General features: G+C 29.4%; 1 protein-coding gene across 1 annotated transcript in view; it reads left to right on the forward strand.

Moving 5' to 3' along the window:
- Window positions 1–12,798, forward strand: part of LOC145261033 (deacetylase EF_0837-like) — a 480,643-nt gene that overhangs the window by 318,825 nt on the left and 149,020 nt on the right. The window contains exon 2 of the mRNA XM_080119178.1: window positions 10,504–10,620. Coding sequence (XP_079975304.1) covers window positions 10,504–10,620 — 117 coding nt within the window. The remainder of the gene's footprint in view (window positions 1–10,503; window positions 10,621–12,798) is intronic.

A 12,798-nucleotide genomic window follows, 5' to 3' on the forward strand; every position in this document is an offset into this window, starting at 1 on the left:
TTTACATGGGAGTCACCACTTATCAAGGCCTGAAAGCCACTCGGGGATAAGAGTTATTGCGTGTACAGTAGTCAATGGGATAAAATCGTAGTAATCGTTAGTAATGGAGATTTGATAAAGTGTCTTACTTAAGGGGGCGGTTTATCAGGAATTTGTTTATGTTTACTGTTTGTGCATAACCCCCCCCCCCCAATTTTTTTCTTAGGTTTTGATGTGAAATATGAATCTGACTCATATTCAATCTCCTCTTGTGATGTTAACTTTAGGTCATCTAACTGGTATTGTAATCCTCGAAATAGGCATTGCCAGGGCCGCTGCAAGACAGGTGGGCTCTCTCTACCATGCTAGAAAACTACTGACACCCGAAAGTATCCTGTACCTCTATAAGGCCACCATTCGCCCATGTATGGAGTATTGCTGTCACATCTGGGCTGGTGCATCTACTACTAGTCTCTCGCTCCTTGACAAGGTTCAAAAGGGAGTTGAAAACCTGATAGGCCCTGAACTGGCATCTAAGCTTCAGCCTCTGTCCCATCGACGAAATGTTGCATCCCTCTGCCTTTTCTACAAGCATTTTAGTGGTGAATGCTCTGACGAACTGCAATCACTTGTGCCCCCACGACGTGAGCACCCTCAACAAACCCAACAGGCTGCTAAATCTCACCCTCACACTGTAGAGATCCCTAGATGTAAAAGATCTTTCTACTCCAATAGTTTCTTCTCCAGAACCGCTAGACTTTGGAATTCCATTCCAGGTCTCTGCTTCCCCAACAGTACTGACGTGCAGAAGTTCAAGTGTAACATGAACCGACATCTTGCTGCCCAAATCCCTACATAGTACCCCAGTAGTTGTTGCCCCTGATAGTAGCCCCCTACACCAAAGTGGCAATTTGCCTTGTTTGGGGTGAAAATGTAATAAAAAAAATTAAAAAAAAAAAAAAAAGACTAAAAAAAACCCTGATAATCCAAAAAAAGCCGGGTGGGTGGGGATCAAGATTTCCCAACAAAATTCTACTAGATCTTTGGTCAGTAATGCTGTGCAAGAATGAGCATTATCATGATGGTAGATGACTCACTTTCTGTTGACTAAAGAAGGTCGTTTTGGGGTCAACATGGGTGAGAATATTTTTAGAAACATATGAATGGTACTTTGTAATTTTTGAAATAAGTGATAATCTGAGGGAGCTAAGTCGGGAGAATATTCAGGATGGAGCAATATTCCTCGACTAAGTTCTTCTATAAAATCTTTGGTCAGTAGTGCTGTGGGAGGACGAGCATTATCATGATGCTAGTAAAAAAATGATAAATAAATAATAAGTAAAAGATAAATAAATTATAAAAAATAAATAAATATGTAAAACATAAATAAATATGTAAAAAAAAATAAATATGCAATAAATAAATAAATAAATAAACAAATAAATAAGTAAAATATAAATAAATAAGTAAAAAATAAATAAATATGTAATAAATAAATAAATAAATAATAAATAAATAAATAAGTAAAAAATAAATAATAAATAAATAGATATGTAAAAAATAAATAATAAATAAATAAGTAAAAAATTAATAAATAATAAAAATAAAAAAAATAAAAAAATAAATAAGTAAATAATAAATAAATAAATAAAAAAAATACAATAATAATAAATAAATAAGTAATAAAAACAAATAAATAGTAAAAATAAATAAATAATAAATAAATAAATAAGTAAACAATACATAAATAAGTAAAAAAATAAATAATAAAAAAATAAATAAATAATGATAAATAAATAAATAAGTAATAAAAAATAAATAAATAAGTAATAAATAAATAATAAAAATAAATAAATAATGATAAATAAATAAATAAGTACTAAAAAATAAATACGTAAAAAACAATAAATAAGTAAAACATGAATAAATAAGTAAAAAATAAATAAATAAGTAAAAAAATTAAAATTAAAAAAATAATAATAAATTGATAAGTAATAAAAAAATAAATAAATAAATAAATAAACAATACATAAATAAGTAAAAAAATAAATAATAAAAAAATAAATAAATAATGATAAATAAGTAATAAAAAATAAATAAGTAATAAAAAATAAATAAATAAGTAAAAAAATAAATAATAAAAATAAATAAATAATGATAAATAAATAAATAAGTACTAAAAAATAAATACATAAAAAAACAATAAATAAGTAAAAAATGAATAAATAAGTAAAAAATGAATAAATAAGTAAAAAATGAATAAATAAGTAAAAAAATTAAAATTAAAAAAATAATAATAAATTGATAAGTAATAAAAAAATAAATAAATAAGTAAAAAATAAATAAATAATAAAAATAGATAATAAAAATATAAATAAATAATAAATAAACTAGTAAAAAATAAATAAGTAAAAATAAATAAACAAGTAACAAATAAATAATAAAAGATAAATAAATAATGATAAATAGATAAATAAGTAATAAAAAATAAATAAATAAGTAAAAAATGAATAAATAAGTAAAAAATAAATAAATAAGTAAAAAAATAAATAATAAAAATAAATAAATAATGATAAATAAATAAATAAGTAATAAAAATAAATAAATAAGTACAAAATTAATAAATAAGAAAAAATAAATAAATAAGTAAAAAAATAAATAATAAAAAATAATAATAATAAAATAAATAAATAAGTAATAAATAAGTAAATGAATAAATAAGAAAAAAATTAATAAATAAATAATAAATAAGTAAATAAATAAATAAGTAAAAGTAAATAAATAATAAATAAGTAATAATAAATAAGTAATAAATAAGTAAAAATAAATAAATAAATAAGTAAAAGTAAATAAATAATAAATAAGTAAAAATAAATAAATAAATAAGTAAAAATAAATAAATAAATAAGTAAAAGTAAATAAATAATAAATAAGTAACAATAAATAAATAAATAAGTAAAAATAAATAAATAAATAAGTAAAAGTAAATAAATAATAAATAAGTAAAAATAAATAAATAAATAAGTAAAAATAAATAAATAAATAAGTAAAAGTAAATAAATAATAAATAAGTAAAAATAAATAAATAAATAAGTAAAAATAAATAAATAAATAAGTAAAAGTAAATAAATAATAAATAAGTAAAAATAAATAAATAAATAAGTAAAAATAAATAAATAAATAAGTAAAAGTAAATAAATAATAAATAAGTAACAATAAATAAGTAATAAATAAGTAAAAATAAATAAATAAATAAGTAAAAATAAATAAATAAATAAATAAGTAAAAATAAATAAATAAATAAGTAATAATAAATAAGTAATAAATAAGTAAAAGTAAATAAATAAATAAGTAAAAGTAAATAAATAATAAATAAGTAACAATAAATAAGTAATAAATAAGTAAAAATAAATAAATAAATAAGTAAAAATAAATAAATAAATAAATAAGTAAAAATAAATAAATAAGTAAGTAATAATAAATAAGTAAAAATAAATAAATAAATAAATAAATAAGCAAAAATAAATAAATAAATAAATAAGTAAAAAATAATAAATAAATAAGTAAAAATAAATAAATAAATAAGTAAAAAATAATAAATAAATAAGTAAAAATAAATAAATAAATAAGTAACAATAAATAAGTAATAAATAAGTAAAAATAAATAAATAAATAAGAAAAAATAAATAAATAAGTAAAAAAATAAATAATAAAAAATAATAATAATAAAATAAATAAATAAGTAATAAATAAGTAAATAAATAAATAAGAACAAAATTAATAAATAAATAATAAATAAGTAAATAAATAAATAAATAATAAATAAGTAACAATCAATAAGTAAAAAATAAGTAAAAATAAATAAATAAATAAGTAACAATAAATAAGTAAAAATAAATAAATAAATAAATAAGCAAAAATAAATAAATAAATAAACAAGTAAAAGTAAATAAATAATAAATATGTAACAATAAATAAATAAATAAATAAGTAAAAATAAATAAATAAATAAGTAACAATAAATAAATAAATAAGCAAAAATAAATAAATAAGCAAAAATAAATAAATAAATAAATAAGTAAAAATAAATAAAAATAAGTAAAAATTTATAAATAAGTAATAAATAAATAAATAAGTAACAATAAATAAGTAATAAATAAGTAAAAATAAATAAATAAAAAAGCAAAAATAAATAAATAAATAAGTAAAAATAAATAAAAAATAAGTAAAAATAGATATAAAAATAAGCAAAAATAAATAAAAAATAGTAAAAATAAATATAAAAATAAGTAAAAATAAATAAATAAGTAAAATAAATAAATAAGTAAAAATAAATAAAAAAAATAAGTAAAAATTCATTAAAAAATAAGCAAAAATAAATAAAAAATAAGTAAAAATAGATATAAAAATAAGTAAAATAAATAAATAAATAAGTAAAAATAAATAAATAAATAAACTAGGTTTTCCAGCTCTAGCGCGAAAACCACTAAATTTTAACACAGATAAATTACTTTAATTGTTCAACTTTTGTTTGACGGATTTATAAACACAAAGAGCGTTCTTAATGATACCAATACTTTTCTGATAATCTCAGATAATCTCCTATAATCCTGGACGAATAACACGAATCACGCCGTCAAATTTTTACTGAACATATTTTAAATTAGAAGAACGATTGGGGTTGTTTTACAATAGACAACAAAAAAAAAAACGATAAACAAACAAAAAATTTAAAAGAAACAAAAACAAACAGGACAAAAAACAAGAAGAAACAAAAACAAAAAACAAAGAAACAATAAAACACAAAAACAAAAAAGACAAAAACAAAACAAAAAGACAAAAAACAAAACAAAAAAGACAAAAGCATAACAAAAAACAAGGAAAAACAAAAAATAAAGAAAATAAAACAAAAAACACAAAAACAAAAAATAAAATATAAAAAGACAAATAACAAAAAACAAAAAGCAACGAAAACACAAAAACAAAAATTAAAAAAGACAAAAAAACAAGGAAAAACAAAACAAAAAAACAAAAACAAGAAATACTAAAAACAAAAAAAAAACATAAACAAAAAAAACGACGAAAAAACAAAAACAAAAAATAAAAAAACAAAAACAAGAAATACTAAAAACAAAAAAAAACAAAAACATAAACAAAAAAACGACGAAAAAACAAAAAATAAAAACAAAAACAAGAAATACTAAAAACAAAAAAAACAAAAACATAAACAAAAAAACGACGAAAAAACAAAAAATAAAAACAAAAACAAGAAATACTAAAAACAAATTAAAAACAAAAACATAAACAAAAAAAACAACAAAAAAGCAAAAACGAAAACAAAAAAGGTGGATAAGTTTTTGTGTTTCAACATATTTTAAAACGTTTATTCGTATTGAAAAACAAGTAGTGTTGATTTGGTAAATTAAACAGAAAACAAGATATCTGACAAGAAGACGCTGTCTTCGGTAATGGCTCAAACATCAAAAATAAACAAATTATGATAGAAGACCACACTTATTGGAGCATTATGGACACTCTGAAGACGACATCTTGCCGGTTTAACTTACTAACTCGACAATACTTGCGTTTTAAACAGAATAAACGCTTTAAAATAAGTTAAAAACGCAAAACAACTTATCGGATTAGGTAGAAGAGGTATCTTGCCTTTGGTAACATTTATTTGTGATTTATTTGCTTTTTTACGACTTTTTCGAATTTGTTGTCTATAGTAAAAAAAAACTGAATGCTTATTCTTGACACTTCATTTCACTCCAACCGTATTGATATTGAAATGTATGGAGTTACTATGATTAGGGTCAGATTTATAGGGGCATCCTAAGTGGGGAGTTGTGCAGCAAGATGTTTGCTCACATTTTTTTTATTTTTTTACACAGTGATCACCACTTATCAAGGCCCGGAAGCCACTCAGGGATAAGGGCTATTGCAAGTACATTACATTAGTGTGGAGATTTGATGAAGTGTTTACTTAAGGGGGCGGTTCATTAGGAATTTGTTAACATTGGACTTGAAGACATCCAAGTTGTAGTCCGGTGGGAAGCAGGCAGACGGAACAGAGTTCCACAGGCGTGCAGTTCTAAGAAAGAAGCTTTGTTCATGGAATCCGCGTTTTGATTTAGGCACAGATATAGAGTGGGGGAAGTTTTTCACAGTGGATTCAGCTAGACGGGTGTTTTTCATGAAAGATTGGCGAGGGGGGACCAGAGATTGGAGTTCAGACGAGCACTTACCATGAAAATAACGATAAAACAAGGATAGGCTCGCAACGTCTCTTCTGTGGGAGAGAGGTTGCAGGGTAGAGAAAAGGGCATCCCCCACTAAGCCATGAAGTCTATTTTGTACTCTGTCAAGGCAGGATAGGCTGTTATATGGCAACAGTATTCCATCCTTGGACGTACTTGGCTTTTATATAGATAGAGAATTGCATCAGTAGTGAGATATCTTCTGGAGCGGTAGAAGGATCCCACCATCTTTCCAGCGACCTTGGCAACAGACTTGATGTACGTGTTCCATTTCAGATCAGGAGTAAAGGTCAAACCCAGAAGCTTGTCAAAACACGGGGCCTCACCCAGACGAGAGCCATCCATCACAATTAATGCCAGATGGGGATCAGAGCGTTGATGATGTAAGGATAGGAATTTGGTTTACATTTAAATGTCTGCTTGTTGGTACAGTCGTGAAAACGGGCATTCAGGAGGAAAATCCAGTAAGCAATCCAAGGAAATAAGCTATCTAAGTAGAATATATCAGTTAACATATTTACCGAATCTCCATTACTAACGGTTACTATATTGTCCAATTTCTACTGTACACTCTTTAACCCTTATCCTCGAGCGGCCTCTTGGCCTTGATAAGTGGTGATGCCTATGTAAAAAAAGAAAAGAATGTTTTACGGCAAATTGGGACCTTTAGAGTGAAGAGGTGAGATTTTCAGTTTAGTGAAAAAGAAAAAAAAACAAATAAAATATTATTTAGAAAATACACAAAGTCGCATGATTTTTTTCTTTACGGACAGTCAGTTATGTAGAAATCAAATTTACTGATCATTATAAATGCCGTTACTAGGCCCACATACACTAAAAGTGGGTTATATTTTGTTGAATTTACTTTTCATGCAAACTGGATAAAAGGGGCCTGGAAGCATTCTATTTGAAAATTCAATGCATTGAATTTAATCCAGAGTCATTTGACACCGATTAAGCAAAATTCCCTTAATTTCAATTTCTTCTTAAGGAACGCAAGAGAGTTGTATGCTCAATCTGTTAAGTCCAAAGTAGCTGAGCAGCGGCTTGGTTCCCACCAGTTTTGGCAAATAGCAAACAGAATCCTGAACAGAAGCGTGTGCTCCATCCCAACTATTATCAATGGACCTGAGGTAATCTCGTCAGCATCAGACAAAGCCAAACTCTTTGTCAAGAACTTTGCAGCTAATTCTACCCTTTGCGACCAAGACCGCCAACCCCCAATATTTCCTCCTGTATCAGAAAACACGCTATGTCATATACGTATATCTGTACGTGATGTTGCGAAGCTAATCAAAAACCTTGATTCGAGTAAAGCAACTGGCCTTGATGGTATTCCAATTATAGTACTCAAAAAACTTCAACCTGAATTAGCGCCCATACTTACAAAACTGTTTAAACGTTGTCTTAAGGAGAATAGTTTCCCATCTCCCTGGAAAATCTCATCAGTATGCCCTGTATTTTAGAATTCAGGTGATCGCTCATCCCCCTCTCAGTACAGGCCAATAAGTCTCCTGTGCGTCATGAGTAAGTTGCTAGAATCTGTGTTAAATACAGAAGTAATCAAACATCTCAACAAAAATAACCTTCTTAGTGACACTCAATATGGTTTCCGTTCTGCTAGATCTACAGCAGATGTCCTTACAGTTATATCGCATAGGATTAGCAAATCTCTCGACGGTGGCAATCTTTCTAGGGCAATTGCTCTTGACATATCTAAAGCCTTTGATAGGGTATGGCATAAAGGTTTACTTCATAAGATCGCTAGCTATGGTATAGCTGGAAAAGTCTTCTCAATTATTAAATCATTTCTTTCTGATAGGTTCATAAGAGTAGTAGTTGAGGGGCAAAAATCAGAAGTTCACAGTATTAATGCCGGTGTCCCTCAGGGATCCATCCTGGGCCCAACTCTTTTCCTGATCTACATTAATGATCTTCCAAATCATATCCTTATATCATTTGTAGACATTTATGCTGACGACACTACCATTTATGGTACCACATCTAAGACAGTAAACGACCAAGTTCTCTCCAATTCCCTCTCCTCTGATCTTGAGCACATAGTACAACGGGGAAAGGAGTGGCTGGTTACTTTTAATGCATCTAAAACCAAGCTTCTCTCTTTACATCATCAACATTCTAATTCACATTTGTCATCAATTGAAATGAATGGCTCTCGTCTTCAGGAGGCCTCAAGTTTTGACAAGCTTCTGGGCTTGACCATTACTCCTGATCTTAAATGGAACACGTATATCAAATCTGTTGCCAAGGCCGCTGGAAAAATGGTGGGATCTTTCTATCGATCCAGTAGATATCTCACTGCTGATGCTATTCTCTACCTATATAAGAGCCAGGTACGTCCAAGGATGGAATACTGTTGCCACATCTGGGCAGGAGCTGCTAGAAAGGACTTGTGCTGCCTTGATAGAGTTCAAAATAGACTTCGTAGCCTCGTAGGAGATGTCCTTTTCTCCTCCTTGCAACCTCTATCTCACAGAAGAGATGTTGCGAGTTTGTCTCTGATGTATCGTTATTTTCATGGAAAGTGTTCAACTGAGCTTCAATCTATGGTCCCCCCTCGCCAAACTTTCACAAGAAACACTCGTCTAGCTGTAAACACTATCAATAATTTCCCCCACTCTTTATCTGTGCCTAAACCTAAACGTAGATTCCATGAACAAAGCTTCTTTCTTAGAACTGCACGCCTGTGGAATTGTCTTCCGTTTTCCTGCTTTCCGGCTGACTACAATATGGTTGTGTTCAAGTCTAAAGTAAATAAGTTCTTGATGAGCCGTTCCATATAAGTTATTAAATTTACCAAATTTTCATTACTAATGATTACTATATTGACCAATTTCTACTGTACACTCTTTAACCCTTATCCTTGAGTGGCCTCTGGGCCTTGATAATGTGGTGATGCCTTTGTAAAAAAAAAAAAAAAAAGAAGATCTCTGAAGTTTGAGACATTTTTAAAAAATCAACATTATGTCATAATTATTGAATTTAATAGTGACAATTACATTCAAACACAGCAATGGGTGCTAAAATGGCACCAACACTCGCCTTCCTGGAAGAGATCCTTTATGAAAGGATAGAACAGAAATACGGACACAATATTAAAATACTCTTCATAAAATCTTGGAAAAGATACCTGGACGACTGATTTATCCTCTGGAAAACCACATGAGGGATATCAGAGAACTCCACACTATACTACAAAATCTACATCCCAAAATAAACTTCAGACTAGAACAGAGCCCCACAGAACTACCTTTTCTAGGTTCTAGACATCCTAGTAACAATTAAAAACAACAACATAATCAAAGACATCTATCACAAACCCACAGACACTCAACAATACCTCCACTTCAAAAGCCACCATCCAAAAAACTGTCTAAACTCCATACCCTACTCCTTGGCACATAGAGTCTGCATCATTGTCACAGACAGACACCTCCGTTGGACTCGACTTAATGAACTGCAACTAACCCTGCGGAAAAGAGGATATCCACCACCACTAATACGCAAAGGTGTTGAACTGGCAGAATAACAATAATCGGTAGTCTAATGGAAAATAATAAGACAAGCTACCACCTGTAGGGACCTAGACGACCCATGTAGATTATGCTTTCATGAAATATTTGCTATCCTGTACTTTAAAGAACCTCAACATCTATTAAACTGTAGAAGAGAAATAGCAAACAACTGTGTTCACAAGATAAAATTTACTCTAGGATAGCGATACAAAATCGTTTTAAAACTAACAAAAACAATAGGAAATAAACAAATAAATAAATTAAATAAACATGAATATACATAAACGATCACACATATATGTATGGATATATATATGCATATATATGTGCATATATGTATGTACACATATATATTTATATATAAATTAACATAAAAATAAAACAAAAACAAAAGAAACACTAACCTAGATTTAAACAGATCAAGAAACTAAATATCCAGGCTAAATAGAGAAAACACAAAGGAACAGGTCAACCAGAGGTCAAATAGGCCTTTGTCCGATAAATGCATGCTCATTGGCTGATAAGAAGGGCGTGGTGGATACTAGAAAGCTTATTGGCAAACTAAAACTCAATAGAAGATGCGCATATAAAAACGACAAATAACCACAGAATTCGCGCATACGCCTGAAGAGTCCTAGAGTGGATGAAACGTGGAATATTCAGTGTAGCTTAATTGCCATATACATTTTATAACTTACTATAAATATATATAAATTTTTGTTTTACAGGTGCTTCGACATTTGCTGGCCTGAGGAAGTTTATTGCAGAAAAAAGTATCACCAGGGTTTTAGCTTTCGTCCACATCGCTTCACATGGATTGGCAGCTGCAGGATGTGCCGGGTTCGGTAAGTTTGTTTGATACTTCTACTCGGCCCACCAACCAATGGTATACTGTGAAAGATATACTCATTATAAAAATAAAATGAACTCCCTGTATTAACGCCTCCACCCTCCTCCGTCTCCTGCACTGTCTTTAATCATCCCCTAATTCTTGCCCACTAATTACGGCTAGAAACTCTGACTCTGAGTGTCTTTTTCTCAAAAAGTCTTGGTATACTGTGAGGCCTCTTTGCTGCCTGCGTCATCTCTGAGGATCATACAAGGTATTTTCTAGCAGATTCGCTGTGTCGAGGTACATGTCCTGTTGGCACTAACAATCGCGTAGAAAGAATATTTTTGGAGGAGGGTCGAATTCTATGTGCAAAGATTTTTTTTATTAATTTATTTATTTTCTAAATTCCCATTTGTTTGCATCCAATCATCACCATCATTTCTACTAATTCATTCATATTAGCGACTGGCAAGATGGAGGAGAGTTCTAAGGCTCTAAGTTTCTATGGTTGCAAGATTGTAATGGTTGTATAGGTTGTAAGGTTGTATAGGTATTAAAGGTTGTAAGGTTGTATACGTTGTAAAGGTTGTATAGATATTAAAGGTTGTGAGGTTGTGAGGTTGTAAATGTTGCAAGGTTGTAAAGGTTGTAAGGGTCGTATAGGTTTTATAGGTTGTAATGGTCGTATAGGTTTTATAGGTTGTAATGGTTGTATAGGTTTTATAGGTTGTAATGGTTGTATAGGTTTTATAGGTTGTAATGGTCGTATAGGTTTTATAGGTTGTAATGGTCGTATAGGTTTTATAGGTTGTAATGGTTGTATAGGTTTTATAGGTTGTAATGGTCGTATAGGTTTTATAGGTTGTAATGGTTGTATAGGTTTTATAGGTTGTAATGGTCGTATAGGTTTTATAGGTTGTAATGGTTGTATAGGTTTTATAGGTTGTAATGGTTGTATAGTTTTTTATAGGTTATAATGGTTGTATAGGTTTTATAGGTTGTAATGGTTGTATAGGTTTTATAGGTTGTAATGGTCGTATAGGTTTTATAGGTTGTAATGGTTGTATAGGTTTTATAGGTTGTAATGGTCGTATAGGTTTTATAGGTTGTAATGGTTGTATAGGTTTTATAGGTTGTAATGGTTGTATAGGTTTTATAGGTTGTAATGGTTGTATAGGTTTTATAGGTTGTAATGGTTGTATAGGTTTTATAGGTTGTAATGGTCGTATAGGTTTTATAGGTTGTAATGGTTGTATAGGTTTTATAGGTTGTAATGGTCGTATAGGTTTTATAGGTTGTAATGGTCGTATAGGTTTTATAGGTTGTAATGGTCGTGTAGGTTTTATAGGTTTTAATGGTTGTATAGGTTTTATAGGTTGTAATGGTCGTATAGGTTTTTAGGTTGTAATGGTCGTATAGGTTTTATAGGTTGTAATGGTCATATAGGTTTTATAGGTTGTAATGGTCGTATAGGTTTTATAGGTTGTAATGGTCGTATAGGTTTTATAGGTTGTAATGGTTGTATAGGTTTTATAGGTTTTAATGGTTGTATAGGTTTTATAGGTTGTAATGGTCGTATAGGTTTTTAGGTTGTAATGGTCGTATAGGTTTTATAGGTTGTAATGGTCATATAGGTTTTATAGGTTGTAATGGTCGTATAGGTTTTATAGGTTGTAATGGTCGTATAGGTTTTATAGGTTGTAATGGTCGTATAGGTTTTATAGGTTGTAATGGTCGTATAGGTATTAAAGGTTGTAAGATTGTATAAGTAGTAAAGTTGTAAAGATTGTAAGGTTGTGAGGTTGTACAGGTTGTAATGGTTGTATAGGTAGTAAGGTTATAAAGGTTGTAAGCGTATCCTGTTCCTCATGCGTCGCTCCTTTGGTCGTCTCACTCCCTTCATCTCTCTTCCCCTCTACACTTCTCTGCTGCGCCCGATACTCGAATACAGTATTCAGGCCACATCCCCCTATTACGTGAAGGACGCTCAGCATCTCGATCTGGTTCAGCGACTGGTGACGAGAATGGTGGCTGGCCTCAAAGGTCTATCCTATGAGCAACGTTTAAAGGCTAAATATTTTTTCCTTTAAGCGCAGGAGGCTTCGAAGCGACCTTATCCCCGCCTTCAACGTCTACTTAAACCTATGTGTCAGACCAATGATAACAGAAAGTGTTAGGCGAGACGCATCTA

Source organism: Euprymna scolopes, chromosome 37 (genome assembly GCF_053919585.1).
Source record: "Euprymna scolopes isolate OS-2025 chromosome 37, ASM5391958v1, whole genome shotgun sequence".
Taxonomy (NCBI): domain Eukaryota; kingdom Metazoa; phylum Mollusca; class Cephalopoda; order Sepiida; family Sepiolidae; genus Euprymna; species Euprymna scolopes.